The following is a 16,185-nucleotide window of genomic DNA, read 5'->3' as shown; positions in this document are numbered from 1 at the left end:
ATAGATTAGTATTTTATGTTATTTTTGTAAAAAGCATATCTATCTATAATTATATCAATAATAAAATAGGTCATAATGAAATAATATAAAAGTGTATTTAAATTTCTTTAAGAAAGGTCAACCTAAAGTGGTAGTGATAATATTAGCTCCCTAGTCCTCTAAAATGTTGAACAAATAAGAAACAGAAATCCAAAGATGTACTTCTCTGTATCAAGAATCATTAATATGTAAAATCAAAGAAACACTGGGGAAGCTAGCCTAGGGATTCCTTCAAATGACTTTATTTATTGATTTTTAGAGGCATGGCTGATGAGTGAACAGACAAGGAGGTGGGGAATCCCAAACATTTTAAACAATCAAATAGCACTGCATTAATTCAAAGAGAGGGATAGTTTATACAGTATTCAGAATTGTTTGCATTTATTTCCTTACTTTTGCACCTCCTTACCAGCCTAAGCATAAATGTTACAATCATAATATTGGTTTGCAGCCTGATTAGTCATGGTTCATTTGATGAGCCAAATGCCCTCTTGTGCCTCCTGGGACAGGAGGCATCCATTTTTAATCTATGTTTTACCAAGATAAATGGGACATAATAATGAGGCAAGTGTCACAGAAAAGTGAACTTAAAATGTGGCTAATAAGCCAAATATAGATACTTAGCAGGTCAATATACTGGTTAAGGACACATGATTTGAAATTAAACAGACATGGATTTGGCCCCCACTCCAGCTACTCTTTAGTTAGTAACCCTCATTCAGTCCTTTTTTCTTTTCTCTGGTTTCTCCTTCCCCTCTTCTTTCCCTCTCCTCTCTTCTTTTATTCAAAAACTAGAGGCCCAGTGCATGAAATTCGTGCATGTATGTGGTTCCTAGGCCTGACCGGTGATTGAAGCACGAGCATCTGGCATGGAAGGGCAGGTCCCAGCTGACCTCTGGGCCCTGGGAAGCATCTTCTCCCCCGCCCCCCACTCACACCCACCCTGGCCTGGTGCTGCCCACACACCATCTGCTCTACCATCCTGCCACGGTCCCACTCTCTTTGGGGCCTATCAGGGCCAGCGGTGCTTCCACTGTCGCCTGCTGCCAGTGCTGTGTCATGGAAGCCCGCCATATTTTATGCCGCCCCCTGGTGGTCAGCGCACATCATAGCAAGTGGCTGAACTCCTGACAGATCTCCTGGTCAAATGACTGCCGGAGGGGACAATTTGCATATTAGGCTTTTATTATATAGGATATCTATTGAGTATTTACAGTGTACTGGGTTCATGCCATAGACTAATGAGTCATTATCTTATATTCCTGAGGGAGAACATGAAAAGTTTGTAGGAAAGAAATTGGTGTTGTAAAAACAAGCAAAGGTACAAATGCATAAACAAGCAAGACTTGTTAGGACAATTCCAAGCAGATTGGAGGTAAAAAGTAGATAAATTTGGAAAGACATGTTGAAATCAGATTGTGAAGGGCCTCAAATGCCAAGACAGGTAATTTTAAACCAACATACAGAGACTTGGCTGATAATTAGAAATCAAGTTGTTAGGGAGTTAGTCTAGTACAGAAAGGCCAGAGGAGATTATTTCAAAAAGGATAGATTACTACATACTTTAAAGAGGCCAAGAAAGAAATGGATTTAACTGTTAGGACGGTGTTAGTGACCTTTAAAATAACTGTGATTGGGAGGTGGGGATAGAAACCAGTTATAAAAATGAAAGGTGGGAATTGAGAGTGAAAAAAATGGAGCCTATGGGGCCAAGAGTCCTACAGGAAAGTTAAACAGAATGGGAAGGAAAGAGTACGGTAGAGACTGAGAAACAGTAAGGACAAGCGCAGATATATTTTTCCTAAGATGTAGAGTTACTACCTGTGTGTGAAGTAAGACCAAAGAAGAGGGACTAAAGATCCTAGGGTGCAAAAGTACAAGATGCGAGATAGAATGGACAGCTGAAGGGGAGAGGAAGTCTTGCAGAGTCAGAGCAGCACTTCCTCCTCTGACACCAGAGGGCATGACCTGACACTAAGATTTCCTCTGTAGCAGGGAGAGAATCAAGGTAACATTTATCCATGTACCCCAGGTGGCTCTTATTAGAAAGAACATCAGGCCACAAAAAGGCCAAGGGACTGAAGCTGCAGAAAGTCAGACATAAAAGAGTTAAGCCCATCAATAGCTTCATAGGAGCATCAAACCATTATGATTCATACTCCAGAAACCTTTCCAGGTCCTTCTGCTGGTAACATGTGAAGGTAGCAGTGCACACATTCAAAGAAATGTAAAGTGCCCTTGATCTTCCCCTCTCCTTCACAAATAACGGTATGGGGTAATAGAGACCACAGGTGCAATCCAAGGACTGTTATCTGTGTCTTAAGTCACCAAATAAAGAGAAAGTTGAAGGTTAAACGAATAGATTTATGTAAAGATAAACACATCATAGAAAGTCATGGTTATAAAAAAGAGCCACTCAGTTCTGTGTGAATATGCCTATTCCACATTCAAAACATCAACTCTAGAAACTTTCCTTCCAAACTGCTCTTAAAGTTGTACATACTTTTCCTTTCTTTCCACCTCCAGGGTTCAAGGGAGCATCTAAGAATTTCCTGATCTGGCTTCATCTCTATTTGAGCTCTGGGTTGGGAAAGAGGAAGCAGAGGGGTACCCTGGGTGCAATGCTCTCCTCCATGGCCAATTGGGCCTGGGCTTACACCCTAGTACGGTGGTTGGCAAACTGCGGCTCGTGAGCCACATGCGGCTCTTTGGCCCCTTGAGTGTGGCTCTTCCACAAAATACCACGGCCTGGGCGAGTCTATTTTGAAGAAGTGGCGTTAGAAGAAGTTTAAGTTTAAAAAATTTGGCTCTCAAAAGAAATTTCAATCGTTGTACTGTTGATATTTGGCTCTGTTGACTAATGAGTTTGCCGACCACTGCTAGTAGTACGAATTCATTGCAAGGAAAGCTGAGGCAGGTACCTCTGGCTGGAGACTCCTGTGGGTTAAGGAGACCCTGGTGTACGCTTGAAGAGCAGAGTAAGTGCATTTGGCGGGAGAGGGCACGGTGCTGACTGAGCATCTTTGCTTTGGAGTCCTCTCTTTCGCATCAGCCTGTCTGTGCCAAGAGCTGGGAATTGGCTGCGGGCAGGAGGCAGGGTGTCAGTCCCCAGCACTCGCCCGCTGGTCCAAGCTGGGAGAAGAGTTAGGGGGAGCCCTGGGCTCCAGCCAGAGGCAGCCTGCCTGATCTCTGCTCCAGTCCACAAATCCTTAACGGATTTTCTTTCTCTCCCTTCACCCTTTTCTTTCCTTTGCTCTCTTTCTTTCTCTCTCCTTCTTTCTTCCTTTCCCCCTCTTTTTCCCCTTTCCTCCCCATCCCCTTTCCCTTCCTCTCCCATCCCCCTCTCCCCTCCCCCTCTCCTGGTGTGAGCCTCTTCCTTTCCCCTCCTCCCCTTTCCGCCTCTCTTCCTCTCTCTTCTCCTTCTCCTTCTCCCTCTCAGCTCGCCGGGCGACCCTGCTCCTGCCTCCCACCTTAATGGCGGCATCTTCGGAGGATGATATAGACCGGCGGCCCATCAGGAGAGTCCGCTCCAAGAGTGACACGCCATACCTCGCGGAGGCCAGGATTTCCTTTAACCTGGGGGCAGGTAAGGACGACCCTCCAGCCTGCTCTCTCCCCACCGAGCTCCCCTTTTTACCTTCCTCCCCGCCGGCTGGCTCAGCCCCCTGCCCTCCTGGGTGTCCGCTCCTGGCAATGCCCTCCCTCCCGTCCCCTTTCTGCCCAGCCCAGCCCAGCACCGGCTCGCTCACTCCCTCTCTTTGTGTCGCTGGTGTGAGGAGGGTGTGTGTGTGGTGTGTGTGCGCGCGCGCGCGTGCGCTGCGGAGGTGGGAAGGGTAGTGCGTGGAGCCCTACATTCGCCCAGGAGTCACCCGCGGGGTTCCCCTTTCCATGAAGAGTGTTGTCACTGATAACAATGACCGTAGTTATAACCTAGAGCTGGGTCAGGATGCCAGTGCTCTGCTGGTGAGGTTTGCTGGCGGGGCTACTACAGGGTGGGTGGAACTTGCTGGTGACATTCAGACTCTGGTGATTTTGCCTGGTTGGTACCACTGCTGTGGTGTTGGAGTGGGGACAGGGGGTGCAGTTGACAGCTGGGAACAGGACTTTTTCCTTGCACCAAGCAGTTGGCAAGCAACCATTGCGATCATCATTATAATATCATGGTCGGTAGGGTACATGTTAGGTGATTTGATGGTGTCACTGGAACTGGGGCCCAAAGTGACTCAGATGGAATTAAGTGAAAAGGGCAATTGAGGTAGAGGAGGGAGGGAAGGAAAGAAGGAAGGGAAGGAAGAAAAAATAAAGCAATAGAGAGGACTAAGGGATTCAGAGAGTCAAATTGTTTCGGTTGAGATCTCTCAGGATTGCCTGAGAAGCACCCAGTGTCTGCTGACCCCTCTGCTGCTGCTGCTACAGATTCACAGGCAGACACCCCCCTCCCCACCCCGTTACTAGTATATGGTCACTATCACTGGGAAGAAGTTGTTCTCCACCAACTTCAGAGTGCTGCCTTTTCTGAATGACTGCTAAGCCTCCACCCTAGCTGTGTCTCTTCCTTTCTAGAGTCCCTTAGTATTCCAGTAACTCCATGCAAAAGGAGGGCATTTCCCTGAAGATCCTCCTTCAAAGTAAGTTTAAAAACCAGATGATACCTTTTATCTAGGAAACTAAACCCTTTACAATGGAACTGAATCAAAGTGTGTGTGTGTGTGTGTGTGTGTGTGAGCGCGCGCGCGTGCGTATGCACACTCTATTGTAGTGAAGAGGACCTTCAAATTATAAGTATTTTACCCACTATCAAGAAGTTTGGACAAAAAAAAAAAGAACTCTGCATAGAGAAACAGGATGTGCTCGCTCAGCAACCATATCTTTATGATTGAAAGGATGGTAACTGGAAGTGCCAAAGTAGACAAGTTACTTAAAGTGTAATTTTCCCGTCTTGGTGATTTTGCTTTTCTAATAAAATGTTTCCTTGTTGCTCCTGAGATGTGTGCCTCTGGATTGGGGCTGGGGAAAAAAGGACTTTATTGGGGGAAGCTTTGGCAGTTTTTGTGGTGTGCTGTACAGCCTAAGGTCTCAATGAGCAACTGTTAATCCTCTAGTTGCATGTTCCAGATTAAGGATAAGGTTGTGAAGGGTCTTGAAAAGGACTGAGAAGAGTTTCTTTCAAGGCCAAGATTATTTTCCCACCCAGTGATATTAGGACTTATTCTGTTGACTCCTTTGCTATCACACTCTGGTATATCGCCTTAGTGTCTTTGGCTACCACTGACTTACTGAAACCATTTTGCCACTAGATTAAACCCAGTGACTTGCAATCTTTTATCCTGGTTAAATTTCTCTGGTGACCAATTAAAAGAATGGATTTTTCTGAAAGGATGTGTCTCCCTTTTGCCTGAAGAAAAAAAAAAAAGCCAAACAAGCTCCCAGTCTTTTTCATATATCCCTTAGAATACCGCTAAAAACAAAGTGTCCAGGACACCAGCGAAAGAGAAATTCAGTGGAGATCATGGTAAGGTAGTCAGGGAGGGAGGGCAGTCCCTGCTGGATCTTAGTTTAAGGGAGCTGTCCTTCCTCGGTGGTGCTGAAGAGGACTTCGTGACTGTGAGTTTATTGTAAGCTTGACAGTGGAGGGAGAGGTGCTCAGTCTCTGTGATGGAATCCCCCCTGAAAATGTGGAAGATCTGGCACCTAAAACTTTCCTATCTCTGCCCACTTAACGTTTGTGGTCTGTTTACTACGCCTCACGCCTACTACCCCACTGCTCAAATCAAGCAGTTTTGCTCTAATTTTGTGCTGGCTGCTCACTCCTGGGGCTTTATTTTCCAGCTGCTTTCTGCGGTTTTCCTGACATAGTAAGCTCTACTTGCAGATGTGCCTGTCCCTGATGTTTAAAGTAATTGTAACCCCTGGTTTAAAAAGCAAACAGCTTTGTTTATCTTCTTGAGCAGCAAGTTGTAATTAAGCTATTAGTGTCCTTATCAGTGTTGCTGAGCAGAGGAGCCTGCACACTTGGGATAAACTACATAATTTGGGCATAGAGAGAATTTGTCTGTCTCTGAACACAATTTACATACAATTAAACAGGGAAGCTTTCATCTGCCCTTCCCACTTCCCTCCTGCTTCCCAGTCACATTGTTTATTCTTTCCAGAAAAATTCTTTGTTGGTTTAAACTACGTATGTTTAATATTTGCTTTCTAACACCCACTCATTATATATATGCATTCATGTTTAATGTTTTATTAATTTAATAATGCTTCAAGGAAATAATATACATGTACTCATTTTGCTTGGATATCATGAAATCGTTTGGGGCATTTTGAATACTGATTAAATATTTAGGCACTTCTTCAACTTTACACTGACCTTTATGATACTTAGTACTGTCATTTCAGAAATAACTCCACACCTTGAGTGAAGGATACTCTCATTCACCTACAGTCCCAAGTCAGTCAAAGAATAGCACCTAAATGTGGATCCTTCCTAACTTTATGAAGATATTAATTTAAAGTTCAGCCTAAATTGAGATAGTGGAGAACAATAATTTTCTGATTCAGGACTTTTATTTTTCTAAGAGCTCCAATGCAAATATTAGTAGATGATTGTTTGCTGAAGATAGTATATAAGCTATTAACATAATAAGTCCAGTGTATTTGCTAAAAGTTACCCAGACACATCAGACTTCATTTAAAACATTGGAACAGTTGAATTTGAGAATTTCAGATGTGTTAAAAGGACATTTTGTAACAGAAGAGTCTGTTCACACTATTAGTAGCAAGTGTTTCTAATTGTGTTCTCACTTACTAATGAACATCACTGACATTTCGCTTGTAAGAGCTTGCCCTGCCTTATGAGGTCATTCTTTCACTACATTAAAGAGAATGCAATGAAGAGTTGCAGCTCATCTGGCAGATACTTTCTATGGGCTAGTGTATTCTATTTTTCTTTATACTGACAGTATATAGAAGAGTATTCCATACATAGAAGGTTCTGAAATGGAAAAGTTCTCCATAATTACATACCACAGTGGATGACATTGTTCTGGTAAATAGAGGATTTAAGCACATCTAAAATTTCTTAAAGGGATGTCAGAAGAAGGAAGGCTAATCATCCTGATGATTTAGGATTAAAAACAAACCAATATTAGTCACTTTTGAGAAAAGTAAATTCTCTTCTAGTCATCAGGAAGTTTAACCTTTGTTGACATTTCAGAATTGCTTTGTATGCTCAACCCTGGCATACGCATCCTCCTTGGAAGGCTGAGGTTTGTTTTAGTTCCTGATGTCACTCAAGGATAGCTGTTTCTATCTTCTACTGATCTCTTCCTCTCTTTTGGGCCCACAGAGTAATGGCAGTGAAAATTGACTTACTCTTGCTACCTGTAAGAATGGATGGGTCAGCCAGATTAAGTGATAAACTGGGTCTCAGGAGATCTTTTTCCTACTTTTCCTGAGGAGAAAAACCTTTATTTCTTGGCTAAATTATGAAGGCCCATGATATTAAGAAGTGAGAGCCTATAATGTGCTCTCATTATTTAGCAATGAGCGCTGTTCAAAACTGTGAATATTGTCATGGTGAACCAAGATTGTTTCACCAATCTAAGGGTCTTGGTAAGCATTCCTTCACTGAAGAATGCCAATGTATTCCTCACAATATTTTGTTTGTTTATTTTTGGTACTGATTTCAAATGGAAAGGTAATTGATCATATGGATCTGGCTTTTATTTTGTTGGCCAAAATTCTTCTTTTAAGTATTGCTTTCACATTAAGTAGCCATAATAATCCAAGTAGCTGACCACATAGATGACCGGAGTCCCTACTACTAGGCTTTCTGAGGCTCTGGCTTCCTTTTGTACCATTGTTAAAGCTAGCTACACCGATAATCTCAATACGTCATGCATTGAGGTGCCACTAGTGAAGACCACTTCAGATAACATAACTAATATGAACAAGGTAGAGGAAAGTAAGTAGTTAACACTGTGAAGAAATATAATTTGTTTGCTTCAAATATATAACCATAAATATATGACATATAAACCATGTTTATGAGACAAACACAAAATTTGTGTTGAGTAGTTAAACTTAGGATATTTTGCCTGGGGATTATTAATTTTTAAACATCTAAGTACTGTATTTACCATTTTCTTATGATGAAAGGATAAATTACTTGTTTGTTCTGTCCTTATGTGTCAATATTATTTAATTTCATGGAAAACCATGGAGTTGTGTTTTTTTTAAATATATTTCTTTATTGATTTCAGAGAGGAAGGGAGAAGGAGAGAGAGATAGATACAACAATGATGAGAGAGAATCATTGATTTGCTGCCTCCTGCACACCCCCCACTGGGGATCGAGCCCGCAACCCAGGCATATGCCCTTGGCCAGAATCGAACCTGGGACCCTTCAATCTGCAGGCTGACACTCTATCCACTGAGCCAAGCCAGCTAGGGCATGGAGTTGTGTTTTAAATGGAAAATGTGAAGCAAGAATCAGAAGAAATTTATTTTAATGCATCTCTTCCACTAAGACAGTGGACAAGTCACTTAACTTTTCTGGGCTTGATTTTCTCAGCTCTAAGAGGAGGGATTTGGAATTTAAAATCTCTAAAATTCTATCCAATAAAAAGATTGTATAAGTAGCTGCTACTTCTAGCTCTAGCTGTGCTATTAGAAACATACTATACCCTGTTTTTACAAATCATCTTATTTATGGTATAAAACATATAGAATAGCATATTTACAATAAAAATCAAGACATTCAATTTCTGCTAAATTATGAAAATAACTTAGAGCTAATGTATAAGTTAAAAGAGAACTAATATATATTTAAGGTATATTATATATACAACATCAATTAAAAAAGTTTAAATTTGAATATGCAGGAATTAGAATATTTAACATAGTTGATGCTCTATAAATATTTAATTGAATAAGGTATTGAAGAAATTTTAGCAAAAAAATGGAGAGTGAGAACACTAAATATTAATATAGTTCCCAAATAACATTTAAGTCTATTAGCCTGTTCTCTTATATAATTAATATGAAATGGGAATATAAGATCTATATTTTCCCTTTATTCTTTTAAATTGCTAAGGAGGATAAACATGTATACCAACTAACTAAATAGCAGGATTCAACCAAGCTACAATGTACCCCTTTTCAATTGGCAGATAGAATAATCCTAATTTCTAGGCATTGACTGTTAAATTTAGCCATGAACCACAAAGAACTATTTTTTCCTTTTTCTTTACAGGCATATAAGCTGACAGGAGCAAATAAACTATTGGTCAGGACAAGTGTAGCAAGTTCATATTAATACATTTTTATAATACAATTTAATACTAGGCAAAATATTTAAAATTACTTATGGAGTTACTCTTTGAGATAAATTGCAACTTCAATTCATGATCATTATTTATTGTACAAGTATAAGAGTTAAAATTAAAGTGGGAAGAGGAGATAACTTGTAGTGCTGACTATTTTTATCCTTGACTTAATAAGATGAAAAGGGGGACATATATTATAGCCAGTGTGTTATGTTACACAAACAAAATGGGCCTGAAGGAATTGTCAATAGATATAACATTTTCCACACTGTGTGGTATAAGAAGAACTCAAGCACTTTTGTGTTTTCTTTCATTACACTCCCCATCCACTTTGATAGGTGATAAAATTGATATGACTTCAGAGGGGGGAAAAAGTGGGCCATGTTGATATTTTAATTGCTTTAATTTACAAGCCTTTTTCATGTAATGAAGGATAGTTTAATAAAAGACAATCAATTTTATTGCCTTATTGAATGATGGTGGATTTGCTTGATTTTCTAAACAGGTTATTGAAGGACAACAAGAATAATCTTCTTTTGATAGTAGTTATTTCACATTTATGAAGGCAAGTGTTGTGTAAATATCTGTAGGTTTTCTATTGATCTTCTCGCCACATTTGTATGCCCTAAACCAGTGGTCGGCAAACTGCGGCTCTGTTGACTAATGAGTTTGCCGACCACTGCCCTAAACTAACAAGTCAGCAGCAGAATCTTTGAATAGTAAATATTTGTGCTATAATGGTAGACATGAAGATTCAATACACATTTGGTTTTGAAACTATACTGAATTTATCAATATGAAAAATTTGCCTTTTATAGACATAGAGATCCTATTATTTCTGGATTTCTACCAATTAAAGAACAAATGTGTTTAATATTCAGTCACAATTAAATCAAAAGTATAAGAAGAGCTTTGTTATGCTTGAATTTATTCTTATCCCATGTGAGCCCTTTTTGTGGGGTGGTGGTGGAGGAAGGTGAGAAGAAATAATAATATAATAATGTTCATTCACTCAACAAATATTGAAAAATTAAATATGTATTAGACCATATTTTAGACACTTGGGATACATTGGTGATAAAAACAAACAACTTCTTATTCTCATGAATTTTAACTTCTAAAAGTGTGTTATGGATAATAAACAATGTAATATTTAAGTACATTGTACAGTATTTCAAGTTAAGTATTAAGGCCAAAACAAAGAAAAATAAGAGTATAAGGCATATGGAGGCAATGAAAGGGGTGGATTGCAGGATAAGCAACATTGAGAAGAGGAAATTTGAACAAAGTTCCCCAGAGTAGGTGAGAGAGTAAGCCATGCCAATAGGGGGTGCAGGACAGGGTGGGAAAGAGCTGAGGGAAAGCAAGTATAAAGGCCCTAAATCAAGAGTGTTCCCAGTATGTTCAAGACCTGTCAAGGAGCCCAGTGAGGCTGGAGAGGAGTGAGTGAAAGGGAGGTGGCAGGAGAGGAAATTCATGAGGGAATAGGTACCACATCACATAGGGTCAGGTGGACCATGGCCAAGACTTTGGCTTTACTTGGTGAATGTGGAGCAATGCAGGGACTTGAGCATAAGAGTAACGTGATCTGAATGAGATTTTAAAAGGGTCACTGGATCTACTATGTTAAGAACAGATGACAGTGGAGCGATGAGGAAACAGGGAAGCTGACTTGGAAGTTGCTACAGTAATGCAGAGAACTGGTGGTGGCTCAGCAGCATGGTACAGCAGAAGCAGTGGGAAGTGGTCAAACTTGGTATGTATTTGACTTTAATAATGGATTGGATGTGGGTTGTGTGAAAAGGAGAGGAGCAGGGAATAAGTACCTTAAAGGTTTGGCCTGAGCAACCTGAAGTATAGAAAAGCTCTTTTGGAGCATGCATGGGGGAATGGTCAGAAGTTCAAATATGGACATGTCAAGTGTAAGATGTCTATTAGACATCCAATTGGAGGTATCAAATAAGTAGTTATACAAGTCTGAGCTTAAAAATGAGACCTGGTCCTGAAATAAATATTTGAGTTGTCAATAGATATAGAGAATCCACTAACAACTGTGTCAAGGGCTTTTTAAGCATTTGCTCATTAAATCTTCATAATGACCCTATGAGATTAGTGTTATTAGTACTATCTTTATTTTATCCAGGTGGAAACTAAGTCACAGAGAGATTAAATAACCTACCAAAGGTATTATAGCTAATAAGAGGAATAAGAGGAAGAATGGAATTTGAATCATGTTTTATGACTTCAAAATCTATATTTTAATGGCCATTATTTATTTCAAGGAAGCAAACATATTATCAGCTTTGTTATGAGATCACACTTCCAGCTGAACGTGGCTAAGGGAAGGAAACAAATGGAACCAGGAATGCATTCTAGCTCAGTATTTAAAAAAAATACTTGGTTAGGATTCACTGTAAGAAATGCACTTTATATCACCTCACATAACACACATTCATATTTATAATTGGAATAAAATATAGTTGACTATTGAACAACATGGGATTATTTGACTAATGCATAGTCAAAAATCTGTGTATAATCTTTGACTCACCAAAAAATTAACTACTAAAAAAGCCTTACAGATAACATAAACAGGAAATTAACATATATATTGTGTGTTTTATATATTACATACTATATTCTCACAATAAAGTAAGCTAGAGAAAATTTTAAAAATAATAAGATAAAAAATCATAGGAAGAGAAAGTACATTTATAGTGCCGTATATATTGATTGAAAAACTCTGCCTATAAGTGGACTTGTACAGTTAAAACTTGTGTTATTAAAGGATCAACTGTATTCCTCAAAATACCCTTAAAAGGTACAAATGCATTCTGATGCTTTCTATGTTATCCTGTCTCCTCCCTTCCCACTCCATTCCATTCTAACAAAGTTTAGTCACAAAATTGTTAATTATGATCCATCTAAATGATTTTATAATCCATAGTTTAAAAATATTATTTAATTGGTAGTTTCTAAGGGCTACTTCTTAATTCAGAAAATGTATTTACAAGGAAATCCCACTTTAGTACTATCCTACTAAGAGAAATTCATTCGCTTACCTGAGTCAAGGTGAAAGAGAAAAATCCCAGGGTCAGAGCCAACTTAGCTATTGGGTACAGTAGGCACAAAGTCCAGGCACACAATACATATAGAGGCTCAGGAAAATGTCTTAATTTCTTTAAAGTCAGAAGTATAAATAAATATAATCAAGCCTGCTTCATATTTGTTTTATACCAACACAGCCATAAAATATAGTTTCTAATTTTTTTTTGTGGTAAAAGTAGCTACAAAGGCAAAAGTACCACCCTGACCAGGTGGCTCAATTTGTTGGAGCATCTTCTCATACACTCTCAAAGGTTTTGGGTTTGCTTCCTGATCAGAGCACATTCTTCATGTTGTGGATTCTATCCCAAGTCAGGGCACATATGGGAGGCAACCAACCACTGTTTTGTTTTGTTTTTTATCTCTCTCTCCCTTCCTCAATCTCTAAAATCAATAAAAAGCATTTCCTTAGTTGAGGATAAAAAGAAAAAGGCAAAAGGACCTAGAACCCACACAAATTATGATGCAGCCCTGTGAAGAGTGGGAAGAGGAGAAGTGAGAAAGAACTCTCTCTTTTCTGAGGTAGTGTAGTAATTATGAGGATATACTCTTGCACCAGACTTACCATGCTTGAATCCCTACTTTTCACCTCCTAGATGTGTGACCTTGGGCAAGACATTAAACCTCTTCCTACCTCAGTTTTCTCACCTGTAAAAAGCAACCTGTAATCGTGAGGTTTGTTTTGAAGGACAAATAACTTATCAAATACAAAAACATAAAATAATGCTTGTCACATAATTTATAATCATTACACAACATGGAGAATGAGCTCCATTGTATTTCTGTGTTCTGCTTCAAAGGTGTTATATTCTTCCAAGATTATACAAAAAAAAAAAAAAAAAAAAGCTTCCTTCTAGTTACCACATCTTACAAGACCAAATGAGGGACAAATTGGGAAACTACTACCTAAAAACCTAATTTTCTTAGTTAAATTTTACCCCCATTCAATCCCTCTTGCTTATGCTACAGGATAAATATGATCAGCCCAAAATTAGAAAGTCACCCTCAGACACTGAAAGTTAAAGAAATCTACATTAAGAATAGTTTATCCTCTGTCTAGACTTGAAATATCTTTCACAAATGGCCATGTGGAAATGGCGACATGGAGAAGAATAACCGACTGGACTTTCCAACAGTCCTCTGAACTTGGAGGAGGTGTTATGAACAAAGGGAGTAAAAAGAAGAGTAGAGAAAGAGCTATAGGGAGAAACAGGGAGGGAGGAAAAAAGGGAAGGGGAAAGAGAGGACACACAACTTTCATTTGAGAAGCCATCTGTGTAGCTCAGAAAAGTACATACATCTGAATCTGATACTTTTGAGCTGCATCATCTCAGAATCTTTGAAACTTGTAGCATGCAGATAACACTGGGACTAATTTTCATTGTTACTTTAAGGACCAAATGTGAACAATCCTTGCCAACAGCCAAGTGCTATACAAAGAAAAGAAATAGATGTGGTCTAATGAATCAGACAGCTTTAAATGTCTACCTCTGGCCAGGCCAGAGTGGCTCTAGCTCTGGCCCGGCTAGAGTGGTTCAGTTGCTTGAGCATTGTACTGTGTACCAAAAGGTTGTGGGTTCGATTCCCATCAGGGTATGTATGGAAGGCCACCAATCAATGTTTCTCTCTCACATCAATGTTGTTCTCTCTCTCTCTCTCTCTCTCTCTCTCTCTCTCTCTCTCTCTCCCTCTTTCTAAGCATATCCTCAGGTGGGGTTTATAAAAAAAGAAATGCCTAGCTCGGGCACAAAACACAAGAATGAAAATGTGAAAAATAGACTAATTCTACCTAAAATGTTGTCTTTGCCATGGTCAAAAATTTAACACAGCCTAATAGTCCATAAATACAGCATCTACCAATTGATAAATGTAAGCTATATTCATGCCTCCACTGTCAACTCTCATCACTATGAAATATGGTCACGTTAGGATGTTATTATCCTATCTAATAAAAGAGTAATATGAAAATTAACCATCACTCCACTACACCCACCAGCCATGCCCACCAGCCAATCAGGAGTGAGTATGCAAATTAACCCAACCAAGATGGCTGTGGCCACGGAGAGAGCAGGAGGGAAGCTTGGGTTTCCCCGGAGATGGAGGAAGCCAAGCTTTCCGCACAACCTGGCCGGCACACTCCAGGCTACAAAGTTTCAATTATAGAAGGTAAATAAATCCCAACAGAAATGGCTGCTGCCACGGAGTGAGCAGAAGGCTTGGCTCTGCTACAGGCTACAAAGTTTCAATTGTAGAAGATAAATAAATCCCAGATACCAGGGCCTCTGCTTGGGTCTCCGGGGGGCGTGGCCGGCCTGCAAACCACCACAGGCCCCTCGCCCAGGCTGCCCCACACCCCAAGGGAACCCCCACCCTGATCTGGGACACCCTTCAGGGCAAACCATCTGGCCCCCACTCATGCACCAGGGCTCTATCCTATCTAATAAAAGAGTAATATGCAGATTGACCATCACTCCAACACACAAGATGGCTGCCCCCATGTGGTCAAAGATCCTGCCCCCATGTGGACACAAGATGGCCTCCACAAGATGGCCAGCAGAGGAGGGCAAATGGGAGGGACCAGGCCTGCAAGGGAGGGCAGTTGGGGGCGATCAAGCCTGCAGGAAAGGGCAGTTAGGGGTGACCAGGCCAGCAGAGGAGGGAAGTTGGGGGTGACTGGGCCGGCAGGGAAGGGCAGTTAGGGGGGACCAGGCCTGTAGGGGAGGGCAGTTAGGGGCAAGCAGGCTGGCCGGGGAGCAGTTAGGTATCAGTCAGGCTGGCAGGGGAGTGGTTAGGGGGTGATCAGGCTGGCAGGCAGAAGCGGTTAGGGGCAATCAGGCAGGCAGGCAGGTGAGCAGTTGGGAGCCAGCAGTCCTGGATTGTGAGAGGGATGTCCCAGATTGGAGAGGGTGCAGGCTGGGCTGAGGGACACCCTCCCCTCCCCCCATGCACAAATTTCGTGCACCAGGCCTCTAGTCCATTCATAAGAGACAAAGGGTTTGAATTTTTATGAGTTTTTGAGAATTGCAGAAATTTTTAACTTCTTAGTGCAGTCCCTGCCTTACCTCACTTCAACTTTTCACTTGATAACAGTGCCCGAGACGGTACCTGTCATTTTGAAGCTAAAAGTAACTGTACTGCAGACTGGAATTACTGGCCAATGCCATGTGGTTTGGCCTTAGACAGACAGCCAATTAACCAGGTGCATCCTTAATTTTTTTTTCACAGTCTCTTCCCTTTTCTTTACGCCATCCCTCTTCCCCCAACTGAATGCCTTACTTTTTTTTTTTTTTTTTTACTTTAAGGAAACACAACCTGAGGTTTCAGGCAAAACCTTCATTTGTGAAAGAAAGAGTGGCCTAAATGCCCCCTGGGAATCTGCGGAAGTCTAGGACTGTTCATTCCCTCCCACTAAAACCATAGTGTTACACAGTTTGCACAGCTGTGGAGTCAGTTGCCCTGTGCTCACTCCAGACTTTGCACCATGCTGGCTCCCAGCAATATCCTGGCCATAACTGCTCATGACTGACTGTAATCAGCTAAGATGCAACGATTTCAATGAAAAAAGTGCCGTATACCAGCAGTTCTGGCATATTGCTCAGAGCAGCCTTACATATAAAACACTTCTCAGTTCTAGAAATACCTTTTTGTTGTTGTTATTTTTTTCCATTGATCCCTTTTTTTAGAGAGATAGAGAGAATGGGAGAGGTAGAGACTAA

General features: G+C 40.6%; 1 protein-coding gene across 2 annotated transcripts in view; it reads left to right on the top strand.

Annotated features, from left to right (window-relative positions):
* PHACTR1 (phosphatase and actin regulator 1) overlaps positions 1-16,185 on the top strand; it is a gene marked incomplete at its 5' end in the record, with an annotated part of 573,950 nt that overhangs the window by 26,705 nt on the left and 531,060 nt on the right. Inside the window, one exon of one of the 2 annotated variants that reach the window (XM_080657408.1) lies at positions 3,479-3,625. In XM_080657408.1, the coding sequence (XP_080513534.1) occupies positions 3,479-3,625 (147 nt within the window). Of the gene's footprint in view, positions 1-3,425; positions 3,626-16,185 lie in introns of those variants that run through there. The other variant, XM_080657410.1, reaches the window with a different exon arrangement.

This window comes from Plecotus auritus, assembly GCF_963455305.1.
Source record: "Plecotus auritus genome assembly, chromosome: 2".
NCBI lineage: Eukaryota > Metazoa > Chordata > Mammalia > Chiroptera > Vespertilionidae > Plecotus > Plecotus auritus.
The sequence above is the reverse complement of the archived record's forward strand: the minus strand, read 5'-3'. Positions and strand labels throughout refer to the sequence as shown.